The 25,411-nt window shown below is 31.5% G+C and overlaps 1 protein-coding gene across 9 annotated transcripts in view; it reads left to right on the forward strand.

Annotated features, from left to right (window-relative positions):
• Positions 1-25,411, forward strand: part of STXBP5L (syntaxin binding protein 5L) — a 248,886-nt gene that overhangs the window by 182,564 nt on the left and 40,911 nt on the right. For 8 of the 9 annotated variants that reach the window (XM_041002601.1, XM_041002603.1, XM_041002602.1 and 5 more), the window contains one exon: positions 9,331-9,396. In XM_041002601.1, coding sequence (XP_040858535.1) covers positions 9,331-9,396 — 66 coding nt within the window. Of the gene's footprint in view, positions 1-9,330; positions 9,397-21,705; positions 21,757-25,411 lie in introns of all 9 variants that reach the window. The other variant, XM_041002609.1, reaches the window with a different exon arrangement.

A 25,411-nucleotide genomic window follows, 5' to 3' on the forward strand; every position in this document is an offset into this window, starting at 1 on the left:
AATGCATAGTTGTAAATATTAGGTATGATTATCCAAATAAAAGATGAAGCCAAGCCAAAGAGAAACTAAATACCTTTTCTAGAATCACAACAAATCAATGCCAGACACAGTTGCCCTACTTTCCCTCCATCTCCCTGCTTGTGGCCTGGGAAAGCAGTTGAGAACAGCCCAAAACCTTGGGACCCTGCACCCACGTGAGCGACCTGGAAGAGGCTGTTGCTTCCTGGCTTTGGACTGGCTCACATCCAGCCATTGTAGCCATGTGAATCAACAGACAGATCTTCCTCTCTCTCTCTTCTCCTCTCTATGTATCTGAATTTCCAATAAAAATAGATGAATCTTAAAAAAAAGAATATTTTAATATTTAAAAGATAATGTGTGACAGTTTGTAGCATATAGTGGAAAATGTATAACACTAATACAAAGTAAATAACAATACTAACATAATAGGGCTATAAATAATTATACTTTTGTAAGTTTCTTCCATCATTAGATATCAACTATGATGAATTATAAATGCATGTTATAATCTAAGTGCTAAAATATTCAGCAAATATGTATTGCCTGAAAGCCTGAAAGGGTAAATAACCCTGACCCCAGATGCAGTGTGGACCCCAGATATTAGTGTGGAAACAATGGTCTTACCCACTTTCCTGTAGCCCTTGACCCTTTGTACCCTAATCAACTAAGTAAGATTATTTTTAAAAGAACAGCAATAAATAAGTACCATTACAGTTCATGAAAAAATGATTTTTTCACAGAAAGAACTGCAGGTTTATTGCATATATTCATATTATTTTCTGCTCCAGAAGAAAATGGTTTAAGTAATTATAAAAAAAGAAAAGAAAATAGATCATGTGTTCTTATAAAACGCCAGAGAGATGAAAAGTGTTTAAAAAATGAACAGGAAATGAAAAGAAATATGGAAGTAATAGACACATCAAAGTCTTTATAAAATTTAAATGGAGCAAACATTCAAAAAACAGTAAAAGAGATTGTGAGACAGGATTTTAAAATAAAAAGCGCAACTTGTTTTTAATAGATGGACTTTATGTAAAGGAGCACAGATAAGTCAAAAGTAAAGAAGAAGAGAATTCCCTGAAAATACTAATTCCAGAAAGCTGATTTGACTATATTGATATTAGATGAAGTGGACATGGAGGACAGCAGACAGAAAGTCTGAATTTATTAAAGTTACTATACATTACATATGTACAAAAATATGTACTTATACATCTCTAAGTAGAAATATATATAAAACAGAAATTGTCAAAATGATATAGACAGATAATGCCCCTTGTTAACTGATAAAGCAAATGAACAAAAATTGTTAAGTCCAAGATTATAAAAAGCTTATAAAACTATCTTAACCAAGTTAGTTTGGCATGGATATCTAAACCATACAATTGAAAATTCACATTACTTTCAAGCATAATACTATTTTTAAAAGTTCTTGGAAAATGGAATTAAAAGGCAAGTTTATTTTGGCAAAAAGTTTCTAAATTCATGCATATTTTTCACCCATTTGTATGAACTTCAAATTTTTTACACTAAAATAAACATATTTTAATTCTACTTACTATAGACTTTAAGTACCCTTGTAAACATATAAAATCCATAAAAACAGATGCACCATAAAACTAGTTATAATGAATCACAAATTGTTGAAATCCAGCAGAATATCATTTACTACAAAAGAAATTAAAAGCAATACTCAAAATGTGTCTGAAAATTTGCCTAATGCTTGGAACTTAACATATGTCTAACTATATCTCAAGGCTTAGAAATTTATATGAGGTCCTTATGAACATTAGAATATTAGAATATGAACATTTAGAATAGTATATGCTTGCAAAAGAAAAAATATCAAATTATTTAAGCTTTTGTAAAATTAAAGATGCAAGAGTAATTAAACAAATAGATGGAAGAAAAGAGTAAAGATCAGCCATCAGTGAGATAGAGGAAAAGCTGATCAACAAAACTAAAACAATTCATCAGAAAGATTACATATAAAACCTGAGTAAGATTGAACAAGAATGAAAGTATGGATAATAAAATTCTAGATATATAAATGGAAATATCCTTATGTGCTCTACGAAATATAATAAATTAAGATTATGAATAAATATGCCTAGAAACTGACAAATTAGATAAAATAAGAAATTCCTTGAAAGATAAAACTTTGTAAAACTAATATCAAATACATTGGAAAATATAATCTTCTGTTTAATTTTTTTGAATTAAAAATTAAATATTCTCAACCAAGAAAAATCTACAATGCTGGATGAATTAGGCAATGATAAATTCAAAGGAAGGATTAATATCAGCTCTACACAAACACTTCCAAGGAAAGGAAAAGCAGGAAAGCCTTTCCAGCTGATTATCAGAGGCCAGCATAATGTTGAAAATCAAAAGTTGACAAAGATAAGATGCAATAAAAAAAGGTAACTCTGACTCAAGAACATAGATGCAAAAATCATAGGTTAAAGTTGACCAAAGGAATATAGATAAATATAAGAAAGATACAATTAACAGAAGTAGACTTATTCTAGGATTCAAAGTTAAAAATCGAATAATAGTATAAAACAACTAATTAAAATAGTGATGATCTCAAAAAAATACAAAAATAGTCTACGATATAGGACACTTATTTAGTACAAAAATCGTTAGCAGAACAGGGACGGAGAAAATCTCAATTGAGTAAATTCCATGCATTGTAGACCGCAATTAACATAACACTATTTCAAAGCATTGAGTGATTTTCCCTAAAATCAATTAACAAAGGAATGAAGTTCATTGTCATTGTTATTCAACATTGTGGTTGATGACCTTATAATGGAAAAAAGCAAATTTTTAAATATGCCTTTTTAAATATGCCTAAATATTAGAAAGTATTAAAAGTGTCAGTGGGTTTAATGGCATGTAAAAAAACCCCAATGGAATCTACACAAAGAGTTACAGAACTGTTCAGCAATTTTAGCAAATATGACAAATATCTGTATATAGGAAAATGCACAATAACATTGAATTAAATCATAACTTTGTTTTGCAAAAAGTAGAAATCCTTGCATAGGTACTTTTAATATAATATTCATTTTCTTTAAACTTTTGAGAATTTTTCATATGAATGCATTTCAGACATTCTTGCACCAAAATTAATTTCATTTTTCCTTGAACTCTTTTACATATCCTTGGATAAAAGCAATTATATTTGTAATTGCTGCAAAAATGTAAAATGAACTTTTTAAAAAAGTATAGACTTTGAGATGATAGCCTGAGGAGCCCTATAGACCCATTTCCTTTCCCACAAAAAAAAGTCAAGATGAGTCTTAATAAATATGAAGTCTCCAGAAAATGAAGAAACAGTTATTCCAGAAAATCTGCAACTTGATTAAAACAAACCAACCAACCAACAAACAAAAACACAGTGACAGTGTTGAACACTTGAGCCACAACCGGTTCAATTCCTCTCCCCCCTCCAGGTTGCCAGCATTTCTCATCCCCTCCAACTCCAAGTTGAAGAGGCCCAATTCCTGGTAAGTTCGATCAAGACCTCTGAGGCTCCTTTCACTTAGCCATTCCCCATTCCTGAGACAGAGCTCCAGTACAGGTGTGGGAAATCAAAAATGCCAGGCCTGGAATGCCTTCACCACCATTTTGTTCTAGCCAAGGTTTCGATTTAGAAAAGATAAGCTAAAATAAATAAAGTCATCAAGCCTGAGTGCCCTCATAACCAATGGAGAATTTATTGGCAATCAAACTAGAGGCAAACTGTTTTATGAAACAATCCTTGAGTGATGGGTAATTCAGCAGTGTGAGAAGCAAGAAAGCACACAGCTAAGCCCTTCTATGATTTAAACAAAACTGAAAGACTGGTCTTAAGGACATCTCACCCCAATCAATCAGATCAAAACGGTGAGCAGTATATCTCATGGGATATTGTCAAAAACAATAGTACAATCACCTAACTATAATCATGGACTGTAATAGCTGTATGTGATGCCAACAGAGGCAACACAACAAACTGCCAACTAGATGCCTCAGCTGTTACATGTAGCAAATCAAGGCATGACAACAGCCATTACAATTATGTTTAAAGAAACTACCAGGCACCCTATTTAAAGACAGTTGTGATAACAGTTTCACATCAAATAGAGAATATTGATCTAGGGTTGAAGTTACAAAAAGAATCAAATAGAAATTCTGGAGTTGAAACAACAAAATTTCATGAAAATAAATATGAAATATAATTATAAATCTGGATTTCAAATTTTTTTGTACTAAAACTGTCTTTTATTTTTATTTCCCATGCATTTTTTGGAGTAACTGCATATGTGAAGAGATACATTCACTAAACTCAACAAATTATAATTGACAGAAATAAGAAAGAACATACTAAAAAAAGTAGATACATTCACTAAACTCAACAAATTATAATTGACAGAAATAAGAAAGAACATACTAGGAAATAACAGAGGAGGAAAAACTAAGACATATCACCTTGAACCTAAAAATATTATCAACAACAAAGCAGGATAAAGAAGAAAAAATAATTTTGAACAGAAAAGAACTTAAACCTTCCCCAATTTAATAAAAATAATTAATACTCACACAGTAAGCTTAATGAACTCCAGTAAGAATAAATGTAAAACTGTCCACACACATCATTATAAATAATCTGAAAGACAAAGACTATGAGAAAATCTAAAATACTAAAAGAAAATTGACTTGTCACATATAAAGGAAGTCTAGTACAATTAACAGCTCATCAGAAACTATGGAGACCAATGGGGAGTGAGATAATATGTTCAGAGTCATCAAGGAAAAACTTAAACCTCAAATCTTATAAAATCTGTCTTTCAAAAATTCAAGTAAAATAGGTATTCCTAGATTTAAAAAAAAATTGCTGCTAGCAGAGCAACTTTCTAAGAAATACTAAAGAAAAATTGGAAGGCTAAAGAGATTCCACATGACAATCTGCATTTAAACAAACAAAGAGCATGTTTAAGATAAGAATGTAATTATGCAAGATAATATAAGTGCTTATTGCCTCCCTTAAATGTTTTTAAAGCAATTTATAAAACAAAATATATGTAATTGTTAACTAGGGGTGTATTATACAGAGAAGTGATACAAATGTTTGGATAGCAAACAGGACATAGGGAAAGCAAAATTGTGCTTGAATAAACAGTAACTTGGCTGCTTTAGGACAATGTTAAATTAGAATGTGAAACTCTAACTTTTTTTTTTTAAAGATTTATTTTTATTATTTTTTTTTTATTGGAAAGGCGGATATACAGAGAGGAGAGACAGAGAGGAAGATCTTCTGTCCGATGATTCACTCCCCAAGTGAGCGCAACGGGCCGATACTATGCCGATCCGAAGCCAGGAGCCTCTTCAGGGTCTCCCACACGGGTGCAGGGTCCCAAAGCTTTGGGCCGTCCTTGACTGCTTTCCCAGGCCACAGGCAGGGAGCTGGAAGGGAAGCGGGGCTGCTGGGATTAGAACCGGCGCCCACATGGGATCCCGGGCGTGCAAGGCGAGGACCTTTAACCACTTGCGCCACCTCGCCAGGCCTGAAACTCTAACTTTATTTAAAGATACAAAATTGTGTAAACTGGTAATTAGAACAATGATTTATTGTGTCTGTAGCATATATGTGTGATAAATATATCTGGAAAAGCACAAAGAAGAAATGCAACTATATAAGATAAGATACAACTAAGATAACTTAGATCAGGATTCAGATAAAATGTGTGTGATAAGTCCTGGAGAAAACACCAGAAAAACTCTAGATAATACAGTTAAAGGTTTACTAAAGTGATTTTAAAGGTATTCAAATGTTACACTAGAAAATACTCTTAATATCAAGCAAAAAAAAAAAAACCACACAAAAAGAGCAAAAAAAGGTGAGATAAATAGAAAACTAAAAGGAAAAATGGTAAGTATAATCTGTTAATAGAAATAAGATAGATTATGAAGTAAATAGAGATTTTATAATGATAAAAGCACCACCAGTAAATAAAATATAACAATCATAGACATATTCACTAATAAGGTACAGAATACTTGAAGCAATACCTAATAAAATCAGAGATAAATAAATAAATAATTCAGTAATAATTGCTTGAAATTTTAGTACCCTTCCTAAATTCCTACAATGGATAGAAAAAAAATATATAAATCTTGAAAAATAACATATAAAAGACTTGCAGTGCAGAAAAACTTTAAATGGAGGAAGATACCATGTTTATGGGTTGAAAGGTGAAATACTTCTAATTTTTATTATACCAACCTAGGTGAAGCTATTTTAGAATTTACATGCAATTGCAAAGGACCTAGAATAACTAAATACTTTTGGAAAAGAATAAGAAGATGAAGAAGTTCATTACATGATTTCAAGATGGGCTATAAAATTACATTAATTATGATCTTGTGATAGTCAATAAGATAAAAATAATGATTACAAAACAGGCAGTCCAGAAATAGTCCCACTTATATATGGTAAATAGATTTTTAATCAAGTCACTAGTAAAAATCAATGAAGAATGGAATGACGGAAGAGGGGGAAGCAGGGAAATGTGGTTGCGATGTGCTCTTACCCCAATTGCATGTAATAACCAAAAGTTAACTTGGGACGAATTACATAAAAATGAGATGAAATGTTAAAAGCTTCTGGAATAAAACAAAAAATGTTAACTTCATGATCATGCAGCTGGTGATGATTACTTAGACTGGAGTCAAAAAGAAACAATTAGAGAAAAATAATTATTCAAGTTAATTTTGTGCTTATCAAAGACAGCGTTAAGAAAAAGATAAATTATATGGTATGAAAAATCATTCATAATACCTACTTCTGATTTATTGTTCACAGTACCTATACCTTCCTGAATAGTGTATAAAGAATTGCTACAACTAAATAACAGTGCATGACAAGTAGTTCAATTGAAAAAATTAGACAAATACTTATTCTTTCATGTTTTTTACCTTTGAAATTTTCTACAGAGACTCATTAGTTCTAGGGAAACGTGTTAATAATGGTTTCAAGAAGTAATAAAAGTATTATAAAATATTTAATGTTGGCATTGGATATATTGTAAATTGAACCTTAGAAATGGCTTTAATATTATTAGATCAACATTGATCAGGAAAGCAAGTGAATTCGGAACGAACTAGAGAAAGCAACGGTTTCAATAGACAAGAAACAGAAAATATGTTGTTTTTCAGGTAAAGGAAGCTTAGTTCTTAGAAATCTTTCAATATTTTGATAGAATTCTTTCTAGCTTATACTTTATACTTTCTTGTTGTTAAATATCTTAGTTAACTTCATCTCAGTTGACCTACTAGCTGTATAACCTTGAGAATACTCATGTGAAAGTCCATCTGCCTCTGTTTTTTTATTTGTAGCATGAGTTTAACAATATAGCCTTTCTCACAGCGTTCTTAAATGTGAAAGAGATAAATCATGTAAAGGATTTAGCAGAGTATTATGTAAAAATAATCATTAGTTGTTCTTATTACTGTTACTACAATGAACATGTGTCACATTAGGCATTGAAGAAATTTGACTCAACTTGCAATGATTTCCTCAACATCTTTCAGAGAACTGTAGGTTATTTCCCTCTGTTAAATGGTCCCAGGTTTATTCAGTAGTCATTCTAGTTCTTGTTGTTCGTTGTCTGTTATTCAGTTATTTTTATTAATATTTCTGCTTCCAATAGTATACTTTTCTTTATAACCTGTTGCTTCTAGTTGGTTGTCAAATGAAAAAGCTTTTTAAGTGAATAAACTTTCAAGGAGTAATGGGGGGAGGTGAGTAGGGCATAGCAATTCTGTTGACTAATATTTATTGGCTAAGCGTTAATAAACTTTGTCATGCCCATTTAATATGTTTAAGATAAAGACTCTATTAAAGATAGTTTAGGTTGATGATGTCTATTTCCAGAATAATAGCAGTATTTGCATCAGTAAATATTATAAAATACATGTTTATAACTAGAAAAAATGAAAGTCATAATAGAATTAAAATTCTTTCAAACTAACAGTGAAAGAATAAAACAAACAATAACCTTTGCAGTTGGTGCCACAAGCCCTAGAAGCAACCTAAATGATAGTGCAGGATAACATGGATGAAAAAAAATCTGCACAACCATATGCTGCTTTAGACAACATATACAACAATAGTCTGGTAAAATTATAATAAAACTGAAAAATACCTTTTCCTAGTTTCTTTATTGTATCTTTTCTAAGTTTGGATACAAGAGTGTTTACCATTATGATTACCTATAGTATCCAATACAGTCACATATGCAAGTTTGTACCCTAAGTACATCCTGTTATAGCCTATGTGTTTGGTAGAGTATAAAATTATGATTTTTCAAGGATGCTTTATGATGTTTGTATAATGACAAAGTTGACAATCTGTCATTAAGCACTGAATGACTGTGCTAAAGCATTGTCGGGTCTCTTCAAACATTGCCATACATTAGTTCTGTGACCTGGACTAAATAATTTAAACTCAATTCAAAATTCTCATCTCTAAAATATAAGGATTGATAGGAAGATAACGAATGAATATTAACAAAGAAATTTGTGGCCTTTGGCAATAACTCTCAAATATTTCTGATTATGAGGATTTACATTAAAATGGAAACAATATTAATTCACAAAGTAAAAAGTATCTAAATTTTTTCAACAAGTATAGGGAAAACCAGGGTGAAAAACGTTTTATAAATGTCAAAGGATGCCATCTAATACATGGTAAGGATTACAAAATTCTTATATTCTGTAATGCCTATCCTTGAACTTGTTGGAAAAATCATCCAATAGAAAGAAATATTAGAAATAAGAAAATATGTTACGCTTGTCATAGGAGGGAATTTCATACCATTTACAAATCGTTTTGTATATAATATATATATATAACACTGTATTTTATAAATTTGTAATATTTAATTTATAATACCTCTTTAAAAATACCATGAAAGCCAATGAATGTATCTACTGAAAGTAGAGTAGATTAGTCTTTTAAAAGGCCATTTATTAATCTCTTTTCAGCTAAAACCGGATCATTTATTAAGTTAGCTATTTCATACAAAAAATAATGAAAAAGGAATTTTCTAGTCATACATGTTTAATTACACTGCACACATCAACCAGTTGTTATTTCCTATTGTTTCCTACTTAAACACTTCCAGGATTGTTGCCCTAACATGGACGTGGAAGTAATTTTCATGGGGTTGAGAGGAAGGAAGCATTTTTAATCCTATGAGGATTAAAAACTCAGCATTGGTGCTAGCCATCTCATTTTACTGCTGATTGCATTTTCAGGTTTAACTGAGCTGAATGACAGTCCCGTCCCCCTGGAACTGGAGCGCTGCAAGTCTCCCACTTCAGGTAAATATGAACAGTATTTTTTGTGATAATGGTAATTCTATGTAGTACTCTTGTTTTATTTTACATAACTCTAGTGTCATATTAATAATTTAGTAGTTTTAATTCTGTTTTGGAAGTATAAGTGCAAATATATTTCTTCCAAAAATCAAATAGAGGGGTCTGTACAAGCTCTACCATCCCGTATGGGTACCAGTTCGTATCCTGGCTGTTCTGCTTTCCAGCTAGCTCTCTGCTTGTGCCTGGGAAAGCAGTCGGACAGCCCAAAGCCTTGGGACCCTGCACGCAAGAGGGAGACCTGGAGGAAGATCCTGACTCATGGTTTCATATCTGCTCAGGTCTGACCTTTGCGGAGTGAGCCAGCATTTGGAAGATCATTCTGTCTCTGTAAATCTGTCTTTCAAATTGAAAATATAAAATAAAACTTTTGTTTAAAGTTAAAAAAAAAACCTAGAAAAAACAATTGGAAAGAAACAACTTAAAAATATTTTTGAAAACATATTGCAAATATATACATTTGCTGCAATATATACCCAAAATTAAGATCAGACGCATAAATTCAGTACTTTTATAGACATTTTAATGGGTGATCATTTCATATAATGCTTAATGGGTATCAAATCAGAGTTGTACATAAATGATGCCATCTTATTGTCAGGGCTGAGATAATGGGCAATATTATACTATAGGTGCAGTAGAAAATGGTACTACTCCGCTGTGCCACCATTTGGAGACATTCATATGTATAAACAAAGGAAGAAAGCTTCTGACATAATAGGGAGTACAGTAAAACATCTAGATAAAGCATGCAACATTTTTAACATAAATATTTATTAGAAGAGCAGAGCTAGAAAGACAGGTATTTCACCTGTTGGTTCACTCCATAAATGACCAAATCTGCTGGAGCAGGGCCACAAACCCAAAGCAAACAATTTTTAAAAAAAATATTTAAAATATGAAGATAAATATCTTATAAATAAGATTTATTTTTTTAAGATTTATTTATTTATTGGAAAGTCAGATATACAGAGAGGAGGAGAGACAGAGAGGAAGATCTTCATCCGATGATTCACTTCCCAAGTGAGCGCAACAGCCAATGCTATGCCAATCCGAAGCCAGGATCCAGGAACTTCTGGGTGTCCCACACGGGTGCAGGGTCCCAAAGCTTTGGTCCGTCCTCAACTGCTTTCCCAGGCCACAAGCAGGAAGCTGGATGGGAAGTGGGGCTGCCAGGATTAGAACCGTCGCCCATATGGGATCCCAGGACATTCAAGGCAAGGACTTTAGCCACTAGGCCACGCTGCCAGGCCCTTTAAATAAGATTTATTGAAGAGTCGATGATATGTTAGATTTGTGGTACTAATGAATAATTTATGTATGGTTTTAATTTTTGTTTATATGACAATTTTGGTTATGTCTATACTGAATATATAACAATGAGAAAATTATGAACCATCAAAAGTACTAGGTCTATCTTTGATATTGCATTATAAATATATTAATGGGATATCTAAAAGTTGTTATTTTTCTTATTTCTATTAGTTTTTTACAGGGGATAATGTATATTTATCAATATTTTATGATGTCTTTACAAAGCAATCTAGTGTAATGTTCAACATTTCTTATCTTTATGCCATAATGTCATTAGGTCTTTATCCTGAGAAGTTCAGACTATTTAGAATGTATGTATAGTCATATATTTTTTCTTCAAAATTAATGATCATGCTTTATTGTTTTCACAGATATTTTAAGGGCTCATAAATTTAACCTTTCTTTTGCATTTTCATTAATATTAATCCATTAATTAGCACATACCTAGAATATCTGAAGTATACTTGTAGATATATTTGTTTTCCTTTTCTCCCTTTTATAATTCATTTTTCATTTTTCACTTTATTTTACAGAATCAATCTTCTTAAAAGTTTATTTTGATTATATTTTCCCAGGGTCATAGATAATCAATATAAAATAAATTGAATATTCCATTTCAAATTTGCATTTATTAAATTCTTATTCATAATAGATGAATAATAATACATCCACATGATTCAACACTAAGAGAAAATTTAACTCTTTCACATTAGATCCTACATTTTGCTTCCATTTCCAAAAAAGAAACTTGATTAATTTCTTATTTATTCTTCCAATCTGTGTTTATAAATAATCTACGCACCAAACTTGTATAAACATGTTATAAACCAATTTGTGTTTATAACTGAAAAGATCTACTCTTTTCAGCTTTCTATTTTATGTGCCTAGCATATCAACCTGATTTACCTTAAAGTGTATCTTTGTCTTTCCAGTTCATTATAAAGTACCAACTCGTTCTTTTTTATACTTGTGAGGTATTATTTTGGTGCATGTACTGTAATCCACTTACGCAGGTCACCTGTTAGAGGACACTTTGTTACCAGTATTCTGGCATTATAAACAATTCTGCAGTGACTAACCTCATATATGCCTTATTTTAAATGTGTGTAAGTATCAGGATAAATTTCTGAAATTAGAGTTGATATCAGGGAGTATCTGCCTTTCTAATAATTGGACAAACTCAAATTCTCTTGAAGATTTACCAAAGTTTTATATTCTGGAAATGGTATGGAAATTTTTTACCGTTTTTTCTAATTTTTGTGTTTAATAGGTAAAAAGGAAATGTGGAAGTTATTGTTTATCTTTTACAAAAGTGGTGTTTAACATTATTTCCTAAGAGCCATTTTCCTAAGAGCCATGGAAATATTTTTTGTGAAACTTCAATGTATAAATTTCACCAATTTTATCTAAAATTGTCTTCTTACTTTCAATATATGCAATTTGTTCATTAAGGAGGTCACTACTTTGTTACGTGAGATCTAATGTATTCTCAAGTTTAACTTTTAATCTTGTTTCTGATTTCTTTTTCCTTTAGTAGATTTTGACGTTCTTTTTGCTCATCAATTTAAATAATTGGTGCCATTTTTAGATGTTTCTTCAAAATCCCCCTAATAAATAATTTACCCTCCAAATATTCCTTTTACATGTATTCTTTCTCTCTAAGCAAAGTGTCTTCAGAGAAATTTTGCAAACATCCAAAGTTTTAATTTCTAGTCCAAAATATTAGGTCTTACTTTGTTTTAACATTGAAATCACTATTTTGTCTTTATTCTGTTTTTACTTCATTTTCATCTTCAAATTTTAATGATATTTGCTCAATCAATTTGCATTTATTATTTCTTACATATTGAAATTCAGTTGCTTATTTTTCCTTTGAAATAATATTAAATAATCACAGTTTTCATAAATTATATAAGTTTATATTTAATGGGCAATTTGTTAGACCATACTTAAGGTAAATATGTAGGCAAATAAGTTACTTAAGGGAAAAAATAGTGATAGCTATAATCTTATGTTATTGAAATCTTTCATTTCCATAGCTTTGATCTGTCAAGGATGGAGAACTGGTGAATTAAAATATACCAATGTATTTTTGACTCATTTTATTTTTATCTCCTGTATTTTTATTTTTAAGAAAATTTGGGTGCTTTATTTTATGTTTTGATATCCAAAAAACTAATCTATATTTTTGTTTCCCATTTGATTTTTCTTTTTTGTTTCCATGTAGTTTGCATTGTAAAACAAAAATTGAAAAATAATGACAGTTTTCATACAGCCCTAACTCCATGTTCTGTTAGCATCTCATGTTTGCATATTTATTGCAGCTAATTCAACACACTCAAGTACTCCCTTTTTTGACCAGAGCTGTTTTTGTACCTCCTACCTCTTCAAACCTCTATCAATCAACATTCTGGGATTGTTGTTTTAGCTCTTATATATAAGGAAATATTCAGCTCTTGCCTTTCTATGTTTGGCTGATTTTACTCAACATGATATCCTCCAGTTCTATGTATTTTGTTGCAAATTATATAATTTTAATCTTTTCATGGCTGGATATTACTCGATCATGTAAATGTGTTTGTGTGTCACATTTTCTTGATCCATTCACCTAATAATGGACACTTCAGTTGATTTCAGATTTTAGTTGTTGATAACGATGCTGCTACATGATGGAGCAGGTGTCTGTTTGATGCAGTGTGTTTGAATCTTTTGGATATATCCAGTAGTGGGATTCCTTAATCATGTACAGTTCTATTTCTAATGTATGTACGTATTAAAAAACCTCCATATTCTTTTCTACAGTAACTGCACTAATTCAACCAAAAGTCTGTAAGAGTTTCCTTTTATCTACATCTTCTGCATTTGTCACTTTCTTTTTTTAGATAATAGCCACTGTGACAGGAGTGAGATATTATCTCATTCTGGTTTTGATTTGTGTTTCCATAATGACTAGCAATATTGAGCATTTTCATACTTTTGGGTGGGAGTGCTTTTAAATTTTTTTCTTTTAAAAGCTATCTGTGCAGATCTCTTGGGTTTGTTGTTGTCACTGAGTTTTTTTTGAGTTGACAGTATATTATGTGTATTAATCCTTTGTTGGATAAGTACCTTACAATATTTTCTCTCATTCTGTTAGCTATCTCTAGTTTGATCTAATTTCATTTGTCAAGCTTTGTTTTTGTTGCCTGCACTTTTGGTATCTTAAATAAGAAGTCTTCACCTAAAGAAATGTCTTAAAGTGTCTCCCCTGTTTTCTTCTAGCAGTTTGATACATTAGGTCTTATATTTAGGTCTTTGATCCATTTTAAATTGACTTTTGAATTTGGTGACAGGTAAAGGTCTAATTGAATTCTTCTACAATATATGATTAGTTATGGCAACAACAGTTATCAGTAAGAATATCCTTTTTCCAGTGTATTTTGTTGGCAACTTTCATTCAAAATAAATAGTTGCCTTATGATATATTTGGCTAGAATCTGATAGGCTAAGACACTCAGGTTTCTGGTTCTGCAGTGAACTGAACTCTGTGACCTTGAGAAAATCACTTAATCTCTTGAATCTTCAATAATTTCTTTCTGTAAAATGAGTAAAACACCTATGTCCTAGGGTTATTATGTGGATTCATTATTGGTAATGACTAAAGCATTTAAGCTTCTTAAGGATGTGTATACATATATATGTGTGTGTATATATATATATATATAGTGCTATATACACAATACATAATGCTGTATCTATATCGATACAAATATATGTAAAAGTTGGTTTATTTGTGAAAAAAATTAGTTGGATTCATTTCTGGACTGTCTTTTGTTTCAATGACCTATGCGTTTTTTTAAATTCCAGTCCTATCCTTTTTAAAACTAACGTGGTTTTGTACTGTACTTTGAAATTTGGTAATTTGAGGTCTCCCACTTAATTTTTAAAAGTTGCTTAAATTTTTATTAATTTAAAGAGAGCAGTTTTTGTGTTTCAAAGGTACAGTTCTAAGATAACCATATTTACCTCCATTCATTCTTTCCTGTCTCAACTTTCTCTTCTTTCTTCCTTTTTATTTCTTTAAGTTTTACAAAAAAACAAACAAACAAACAAACAAACAAAAAAACGAATCAGTCTATTGTATAACCACAGGCTTACTTCACTACTAAACATAATATTCCACAAATAAAAATAGACAGCAGTTCTACAGGAATATAAAAATGGGTTCAAAAGAATATTCATGTAACTGTTTATGAAGGGCTATAGTACTGTAATATTATGGGGGAAATCAGTGAGAGGAGAATTGGAGAGGGGACAGGGGAAACTCCAGAAGCTATGGCACCACATTGTGAAATAATAAGAACATGCAAATCACAAGATGTCTGTTTCATTCTATATATTTATTATATTCTATTTTAGCTACTACATATTAGATAAAATATATTTGTTTCTTTGGGGACTGACTGTTGCAAAAGAAACATTCTTTTTGTGGTTGAGTAATATTCCATAGTGTACACATACCATGGTTTGTTTTCCTAAAAGATTTATTTCATTTACTGGAAATGCAGAGTTACTGAGAGAGAGGAAAATACAGATACAGACTTTCCATCTGCTGGCTGACTCCCCAGCTGGCTATAGTGGCCAGGACTGGGTCAGGCCAATGCCAGTGCCAGAAAGCAGGAGTTTCGTCTGAGTCTTCCCACGTGGGTGCAGGGGTCCAAGCATTGAACCATCTTGTGCTGCTTTCTCGGGTGCATTACCAGGGAACTGTATTGTAAGTGGACCAGTGAAGATGCGAACAAGTAGTCATATAAGATCCCGGCATCGCAGGTGGTGGCTTCACCTATTTTGTCCCAATGCTATCTCCTCCTCCCCAATATTTTGATCTAATCATCAAGTGGTGGAAATCTTGGTTGATGAATTGAGCTGTAGTAAACAAAGGGTACAATTAATTTATATGCTTATGTCATTGATTTTGTTTGGGTAAAATTCCAGCAGTGGAATGGCTTGATAATATGATAGATCTATTTTCAGATTGCTGAGGAATCTTCATACCATCTTTGATATTGGTGTACTGGTTTACAATCCACTAATGGTGTTTTATGGTATCTTTTCCCTACATCCTCACCAACATTTATTGTGTTTTTGACTTTTGAATAATGACCTTTCTAACTGGAGTGAGGTGAAACTTCATTCTGCTTTTCATTTGCAGTTCCATGGTTGGCTAGTGACCCTGAGAAGTTTTTCACGTGTTTGACAGCCATTTGTATTTCATCAATTGAAAAAAATGTTTGTTCATATTCTTTGCCCATTTTTGAACTGCATTTTTGTTTGCTATTGTTGAATTTGTGAGCTCTTTATCAGGTGCATGGCTTGCAAATATTTTCTCCCATTCTGTGCCTGATTCTTCACTTTCTTGATGGTTTGCTGTGCAGTGCAAAAGCATCTTAGCTTGCTGTGTTGACATTTGAATATTTCTGCCTGTTCTTCTGGTCTTTTTTCAAGTAGTCTTTCCCTATGCCAGGGTCTTGCAATGTTTCCCCAATATTTTCCTCTATTAGTGTGATGGTATAAGATCATACATTTAGATATTTGATCAATTGTGAGTTGCCTTTTGGGTAAGGTGTAGGGTAGAGGTCTTGTTTCATACTTCTGCATGCATACATCCAATTTTTCCAACACTGTTTGTTACAGAGACTGTTCTTTCTCCAGGAATGTATTTTAGCTTGCTTTTCAAAAATTAGTTGGTTGTAATTATTTGGCTAATTTTGGGATTTCTGCTGTTTCACTGGTCTAAATGTCTACAATGTGCCATTACCAGGCTGTTTTAATTATGACTGCCCTATAGTATGTCTTAAATCCTGGTATTGAAATACCTTCAAATTTATTGTTGCTGTTTTGACTATTCAAGGTCTCCTGTGTTTCTGTTTGAATTTTAAAACTTTTTTTTAGTTCTGAGAAGAATATCCTTAATATTTTGATTGAAACCACATTATATCTGTAAATTGCTTCAAGGACTATTGATATTTTGATTATATTAACTTTTAAAAATCAATGAACATTGATTATTTTTTGCATCTTTTTATGGTTTTCTATTTTCGTTATAGAAATATTTCACATCCTTAGTTACATTTGTTTCAAGGTATTTGAATTCTTTAAATATTTTGTTGCTATTGTAAATGGTACTGAGTTAAAAATTTCTTTTTCCACTATGGCATTGTTTGTACATACAGAAGCAACTGATTTTTTTTATTGATTTTATATCCTACAACTTTACAAATTTCAGAAGTCTCTTAATGACATCTTTCATTACTTCTATATTTTAGCATCATGTCATCTGCAGCTTGATTATTTTTCCTCAGAATTCCTTTTACCTCCCTGGGACTTTTGTGTTTCCATATGAATTTTGGAATTATTTTATTCTAATTTGATAAAGAATACAAGTAGAAAAAAGATTTTCTGTCTGTTAGTTCAATACCCAAATATCTACAAAAGTCAGGGCTGGGCCAAACCAAAGTCAGAAACCTGGGACTCCACCTGAACCTCCCAGGTGAATGACAGGATCCTGAGTAGTTTGGCCATCTTCTGTTTTTTGCAGTCACAATAGCAGGGAGCTAGACTAGAAGAGCAGCCAGACTCAAACTAGTATTCCCTCATGGCATGCCAGCATTACAAGTCATTGCTTAACCGGCTGTTCCATGACCCCTGAGTTATAATTCTGGGTATTTTCCTTCTCTACCTAATTCTGGAGGAATTTTAATCACAAAGGAATGTTGGGTATTACCAAATTCTTTCTCTGTCCCCATTGAGATGTTTCTTTCTTGTTCCTTCTGTTGATGTGATTTGTAAATCTTATTGGTTTGTGAATGTTGAACCACCCTGACATTGCTTGCGTGAGTTTCACTAGATCATGGTTTTTGTGGAGAATTTTTACATTTTCTGTTCATCAAGACATGTTGGACTTTGGTTTTCTTTTTGTTATGTGTCTGAATTTGGTATCAGAGTGCTGGTGTTCTCATAGAGAGTCTGACCTTGTTCCACCTCTTTCAGTTTGGGGACTAGTATAAAAATCATTAAGTCTTTAAGTGTGTTTAGGTGGTGTGTTTTTTAAGTTCTCTTCAACCCCCTTTTCTTGTTCTGGGTCTGTTCAGATTATCTGTATATTCTTGATTTATTTTTAGAGGCTATATGTATCCAGGAATTTAACTATTTCTTCAAAATATTTTAATTTATCATATTTTGTAGTAATTTCTTATGATATTTTATATTTCGATGGTATTCATTTATTTTATTTTTTCTAAAACCAAATTTTTGAAGCTCTTGTTGTTTTTTTCCTCCAAGGAAGACACAGAAGACTTAATGTACATTTTTATACAGTGTCATTTGGAATAGAAATTGTTGACTGCCATAAGATTAATCTCTAGCTTGAGAACTAACTATGGCAATTGTTGTGTTTGTATCTTGATATCAACTCCCTTTTAATGAATGCATACAATTTAAGAGTAGATTCAGCTCTTGCCTTCTCTCTCTCCTATGATTTGGCACAGTGGTTTCCAAACTAAAGCTTATATCAGAATCAGAAGAATCTGTTTTAATGAATATGGCTACATGCCAGAAAGTTTAATTGAGTTGGATTTGATGCACCTAAAATGATGCATTTCCAGTAAATTCCCAATGGTTTCTGGTGCTTCATGTCTCTGGACTATTTGAGAAATATTGTTCTATAAAGCTTTTATATCATACTTTATAGTAATGACTTCCTGTGTCATAGCTCTTTGTGTACTATATGATGTCATCTCCAAAGAGGGTGAGCAATCGCTAACAACATTAAGTCTTAGTATCACTGACTGTGGACAGAATCACAAGCCTAAAAACAGTTCATTTTCTTTGGACAGAGTTGAAAACTCACTTTGTCTTCAACTGTAGAGTTGTCTTCCCCCAAAAGTATGCATGTTTCTAAGATATCTGCTTGAAAGTACCTTTTTTTTCTTACCTAATCCTTTTTCTTCTAATTTAGCTAGTACGTTTGCCCCTGATTCTGCTTTTATAGCCATCTATTGTCTTGATTAATACTATCCACAATTTATGTGTTCGTTATACTATCAAGTTTAAGTGAAGCATAGGATGATAAAAAGATTTATGTTTATTAAAACATCACAACATTTGTTATCACAAACTTCTGAGAAAGAAATACTCTATTGCTCTCAGGTCTGGATTAGAGTTAGATAACCTATTAATTTGAAAAAATTTATAGTAATAATCACCTTTTAAATTTTGAAAAGCATGTTATCTATATCTAAGTATATATAATAATACACACTCATATAAAATGAAACTAAGGATATGGAAAATTAGATGCTCTTCAGAAAGTCCTTATGGAAGGATATTGAGTAAAATAGCTGTGAATAGGTTCATAATAATGAAGCATTAAAATATTATTTCTCAAAATATGTCATCCTGTTAAATATCAGTATCATCTGCAACACTTATTAAAATAGATTTTTGCTGCTCTGAAAATATCTGGGAATGGTCACTGTCATGTGAAAGCAAGTCAGTTCTTTACAGCTGAAGAGTTTAGAACTGAGAAAAACTAGTAAATAATAGAGGAAAGTGGTTTTGGATGAAATAAAATCTCATAGCAACTATAGCATGTAAAAATTGAATTTTTTTATGCCTTTTAACGTTTCTATCACAGAATTAGCTAAGCTAAATGAATGACATATATTTGTTTTGAGCAGAATTTTGCACTAGATGACCTTTTCTGTGCGGTCTGCTAAGCTAGTGAGTCATGAAACATTTCTATTTCTATTTACTCCTATTGGCTTAATATTGACATCAAAGTGTCACATATGCTTTAGCTTGGATAGCAGTGAAAATGAAGAAATTTGGAGCCCATTCCCATGGGCCATTGCAAAAACTAACAAGCATTATTTTCATTCAAAACACTTCCAGGACTACTTGCTCATTTCCCTCTCTTGCCTTGCTCATGGAAACCAAATTTTGCAAATGTGTTACATAATATACTTTAAACTGAAACATACTCTATGCTCACCTTTCCTGTTAAAGATTCAATCTGCAAGCATTCACCATATGTTCTTCCCCAATGCTTTAAGTTTCGGGAATTGGGGATATATTCTTGAGGGATGGCTCTAGGTTTCAAGTAGGAAGTAGGATACAGGAAGCTAACAAGATAAGTAAAAAACTGGGAATAGGGCAGAGCAATTCTTGAAATGTGTAGATTTCAGAACTGGAGTAAATTATATACTCCATACATAAGATGGGACATGTAAAATGCTTGACTTTGTGAATTGGCCTCTTTTAAAAGAATCTTTCTAACGTATTGGCCTCTTTTGAAATAATCTTTGTAATACCTTGTAAGGAATCAATACCATGGGGGAGGGCTGTTTAAATACAAGATAGATGCAAAAGGGACAAACTCAAGTCCTTATATATAATGAATTATTTCATGTCTAAATATTACTTGAAAATTTATTTTAAGGGCTAAATGTCCCACCACCTGAATCTATATAAATTCTACAATACAGTTGTTAACAATTTCTTCTGAAACACAATTATGGCAGTTTTATTTTTACTATATTTTATCTAAGTAGCATCATTTTTATTTACGTGTTTAATTACAATCCCAGATTATTGAAATGTGATTTGGTTGCTTATTCTTCTGGAATTATTTTAATGTGTTTTCAAGGGAATAACCTTCTACTACTATGATTTATTATTATCCTCATAGTGTAATACTTTCATGTTTTTTATTGTAAGTAGATAAGAATGGCAAATTATAATCAGCAAACTATAGCCCATGAATCAGTTACAGTTTGCCATTTCTTTTGGTGTGACTTACAAATTTAATAGTAACTTTTTAATTTTTTAATTATTTAAAAGATGAAAAGATAGATAGTCCTTTGGGACACAGGGACAACATGTTTACGTTTATATTTAAGTTTTATGAGAGCTGTTATTTAAATGTTACCAATCATATCCAAACTGAAACATCAGAGATCACACCAACTCTGCTATTTGACAGAAGAATTTAAGCTACATGATAATGGAGAGATTTTTCTTGAAGTTTTAGGAAGATAATTGCAATTCAGAAAAATTTTACATTTTTTTTGTTTTAAATACTGCATTCTGTTTTATCATCCAATATCAGTTTCTTGAAATAACTTTCATATTTGAAAGAAAATCACTAAATTATAAATTGTCAATTGACAGAAAGGGTTTCTAAAAGTTTTTCCTAATGCATTTTTTTCAATGCTAGTTAAATATTTTATGAAGCATCAAATGTAAAAATTTACTAATAAGTAGTGGCAAAATCTTTTAATCATTATTTTCCTCATATATGTAAGCTTTCTTCTAACTTATAATTAATGTAGTAAGGTTCATTTAAAAATATTTTGTATTTTTAAAATGATCTTATGTACTTAATTCAACATCAGAGGATTGCATATTAATGTCATTTTGTTTAGCATGTGTATGTAGAAGTTCCTTTAACTGCATCAAATAGTTTTTTCTTACTATTTCCATGAAAAATGTTGACAAAGTTGATGAGTTTTTATGCTTTCCATTGTTATTTGTGATGAGTATATACATTTATTGCTCTGGCTTAATCTATTAGTTTTGTCTGAAATTAATTTTTCAATCCAATGAAATAAAAATTGCATCTCACACTGCATGTGAAAGAAAGACTGTAAAGACATTCTTAACCATATATTGTGAAAACAATTGCTTTCCTCATTTGTTTACATAATTTTGCATAATATTTGCATAATATTTCCTGCTGAATAATGGATTGACATTAAAATATTTCTGCTTTCATACAAGCTCCTAAATAGTTGTTCATTGGGATTTTAGTGCTTATTCTGCAAAGCAAACCGTTTCCCCGCACTCCTCTTTGATTTCGTGTACTTAACAACTGCCTTTTTCTGCCTTCTTCTGTTGTTTCAGTGAAAGGATCAAGAAAGTTAAGTCTGCCAACAGATCTTAAAGCTGATCTTGGTACTGTAGGCAAAAGCCAACAATTTTCAGTTTTCTTACATCCATTGGGTGAATATTGTTACCAATCAATCCATGAATAACACAGTTTCCCAAGATGACAATATATGATAGTTTTACAAAGAAAAAAGGCTCTCTTAAAAACCACCATACAGTTTTGTTGGCAGCATTCAGCATTTTGTTTGTTAACAATCGTTTATAGAAAATTATGTTTATACGTCATTACAGACTCAGGAATCTAATGTTTTACTGGTTTTCTTTGTGTCATGAAAATATTTCAAAATGTTGAGTAGTTACATCATGTAGACCCTATGTGACTGTGATCATTTAAATAGGCATGGTTTTCTGAAGTCACTGTTCCTATTTTGTAAATAGATATTGTTTATGATCAACGCTTGTTTTAATGAATGAACAAAAGTCTTACAAAGGAAACAGCCTTTTCCATTTTTTTAGGTAAGTTATAGAAAATATGATTCATTTTTAGTTTTTTACTCATGGTCACAGTGTAATTCATATATCTATGAAATGAAAGAAGGCCTTATCAAATTCCTTCATAAATTATTCTCGTTCCGCAATTGTTGTCTGTTAGTTTCAGTATGAGTTGATTTCTCCTTGTTAAAAAATATTGGATTGCCTTATTTTCAAATCTTTTTTTTTTAATTTATATGTTTTTGTTTGTTTTTTGATACAATTTAGTTGACACTGGGCTCTCCCTTCCCCCTCCCCCAAGTTCTCTCTCCTCCTCTCTCTTCTCCACTCCAGATTCATAATGTGTGTCCTTTTTGAATTTTCCTAAGCCCATCATGTTTCCACTGGAGTGTCTCCCAACCATGTAGGAGATTGTGATTTTGTTGTGGGTTCATTCTTGTATCCTGGGGCTTTAATGCAGGTATAATAAGGACTAGATCTTTGTTGTTTATGGGCAGTACCAATAACAGTGATAAAGGGGACATTGACCATCTCAGGTGATTGTAAACAATCAGACTCTTATGGATGGTTGATTAATGAATTACATCGTAAGTTCTTGTGACATAGAGTAAGATTCACGTATAATATCTCTAGATTTGACATCATATTATCTTATATTAGAGCAAACGTAAGATATCTAACCTTTTGTGATTGGCTCATTTCCCTTAGCATAATAGTCTCATATTTCATTTTTTAAATTGCCGAGTAGTATTCCATAGTGTAGATGAACCACAGTTTCTTTATCCAGTTGTCTTTGGACGGGCATTTATGTTGCTTCCATGTTCTTGAGATTGTTGATTGTGCTACAGCGAACATTGGGGTGCATGTTGCTTTGTCATGTAACAAGTCTTTTGGACATATTCCTAGATGCTATTTTCAATTTCTTTACCCTAATTCTAAGCCCCAACATTTAATCATGCTGATGTTAAAATAACAAAAATGCACTAATTTTTTGCATAATTCTTCAGATTTTAAAATTAATTTCTTATTAGATATTGAGCATCTATACCCCAAAAGCTAAAATTATAAAACAAAAAGTAGTGGATTCTTGAACATTTCAGATTTCAGATATTCAGATTAGTGTTTCAAAATGGATACAGTCTATGCAAATAATCCTAAAAAATATGAAACATTTCTGTTTTCAAGAATTAGATGAAGGAGACTCAAGTTGTATTTGTTTTTCTGAATTCTTTATGTTGTTGTCAGTCTTTGCAATCCTTTTTTCCCTGCACATCGGAAGGAGACTATGTTGCTAATAAATAATGTACTCAAGATTAGAATTTACTGTTGATCGTGGCTTCAGAGTTTACAGAGCATGTTCATAGTCTCATCTCATTTTTCCTAAATAATTATTGTAACACATCATTGTATGACATTTAAGATATAATTATATGTGATATATTAAATAGAATATAGTGTTTAAAACGTGTTTTTTTGTTTGAAAAATAAACAACGAACCCCCATCTGTTAGTTTACAACCTAGATACCCACAGCCAAGTAGAAGCTCAAGCTGGGAGCCTGCTATGTAGTTCAAATCTTCTGGTTGAGTGTCACAAACCCAACTACTTGAGTCATTGCCACTGTTTCCCAAGGAAGCTAGAGTCGGGAACCATGATTGAGAATCGAACCCAATTGTTCCAGTGTGAATGGTTAGCTGTCATAACCATCGTCTGAACTACTCATCCAAATACTCCAGCATCTATAATATTTCTAAATGAAAAGCACTAACTTATTAGTTACTGTCATTAATTAAATATTAAAAATTAAATTAAGTATATCAGTTATTTTGTAGGCATAACTGTTGTGTGATAACCCAAAAGTATAGTTTTATACACTGACCATCTATTATCTTTCACTGTCATATAATTTGTAAATAATTATCTAAAATAAGGTAGATGATCTCACATAACAAATCCTCAAAAATCAATGAAGAATTCAAACCTGCTTAATGCCCCTCAAAAATTAGCTAAACTAGAATGTAACTGTAATCTATATGACTGTGCATTTCTACTGTTTTATTTCAGATAATATAGAACGGTGTAAAGAAAGTTAATGAGCACAAATATGTTTAAATTTTTGCCATATCCATTTTATGCATAAATTTTATATATACACATTTGCTAGTATCTTAGAAGTATAGATATTTCCTAGATGTGGGATTTATGGTCAAGATTATGAAGTTTAGAAAAAAGGATATATTATATAAGGGGTGTAATTCAGTGAAGATGACTAACACTTATATCCCAAATAATATCATCTACACATTTTTACCCTCCCTTTTTTCCTCAAATGAGAGGAAACATGGAATTTGTCATTCTGTTTCTAGCTTATTTAACTCAACATGATGAGTTTTGTTGCAAATGTCAAGGTTTCATTCTTGTTTATGACTGAGAATATTCCATCATATCTATGCCATATTTTTCTTTATCCAATCAGTCCCTTTGGATATATTTCCCAAAGTGGGATAGCTGAGTCATATGGTACATCCAACTGTAGCTTTTTGAGAAAACTCCATTCAGTTTTCCAATGTACTAATTTGTAGTAACAGATGTACTAATTTGCATTTCTACAAACAGGGTATTAGATTCTCTTTTTTTCTATATCAACATTATTCAACATTTATCATTTTTATTTTTGGTTAATAATGATTCTAATTGGAGTGAAATGTTGCCTCATTTTGGTTTTTATGTACTTTTCCCTGATGACTTTGGCATTTTTTTATATATTGTCTATTTTATCTTTTTGAAAAATATTTGTTTATATCCTTTGTCCATTTCTTAACCAGATTCTTTGTTTTATAATTTCTTGAGCTCTTTATATTTTATGGATACTAGTCCTTTCTCAGATACATATTTTCAAATATTTTCTGCTATTCTGTTATCTCTTCACTCTATACTCTTTTCTCTTTTTTTTTTTTTTTTTTTTTTGCTGTTGTTGATTTTTTTTTAATGATGCAATTTCATAGGCTCAGGGATTTCCACTTCTTCTTCCCCTTTCTCCCTGCCCTGCCCTGCTGATTTCACCTGTAATATTACAATAGTATAGTCCTGCAACAACAGACACAAGTCAGTCATTCTGCTTTTTAAGTGGATCTTGACACTCTGTTATTTTATTTGCAAAACAACAAAGTGTCAAGACCCTATTTTGTTTTAATTTTGTTGGCTGTGGCTTTTAGGATATTCAAAAAGCT

The sequence above is a fragment of the Ochotona curzoniae genome, unplaced genomic scaffold (assembly GCF_017591425.1).
Source record: "Ochotona curzoniae isolate NIBS_2020 unplaced genomic scaffold, NIBS_Ocur_1.0 scaffold_2587, whole genome shotgun sequence".
NCBI lineage: Eukaryota > Metazoa > Chordata > Mammalia > Lagomorpha > Ochotonidae > Ochotona > Ochotona curzoniae.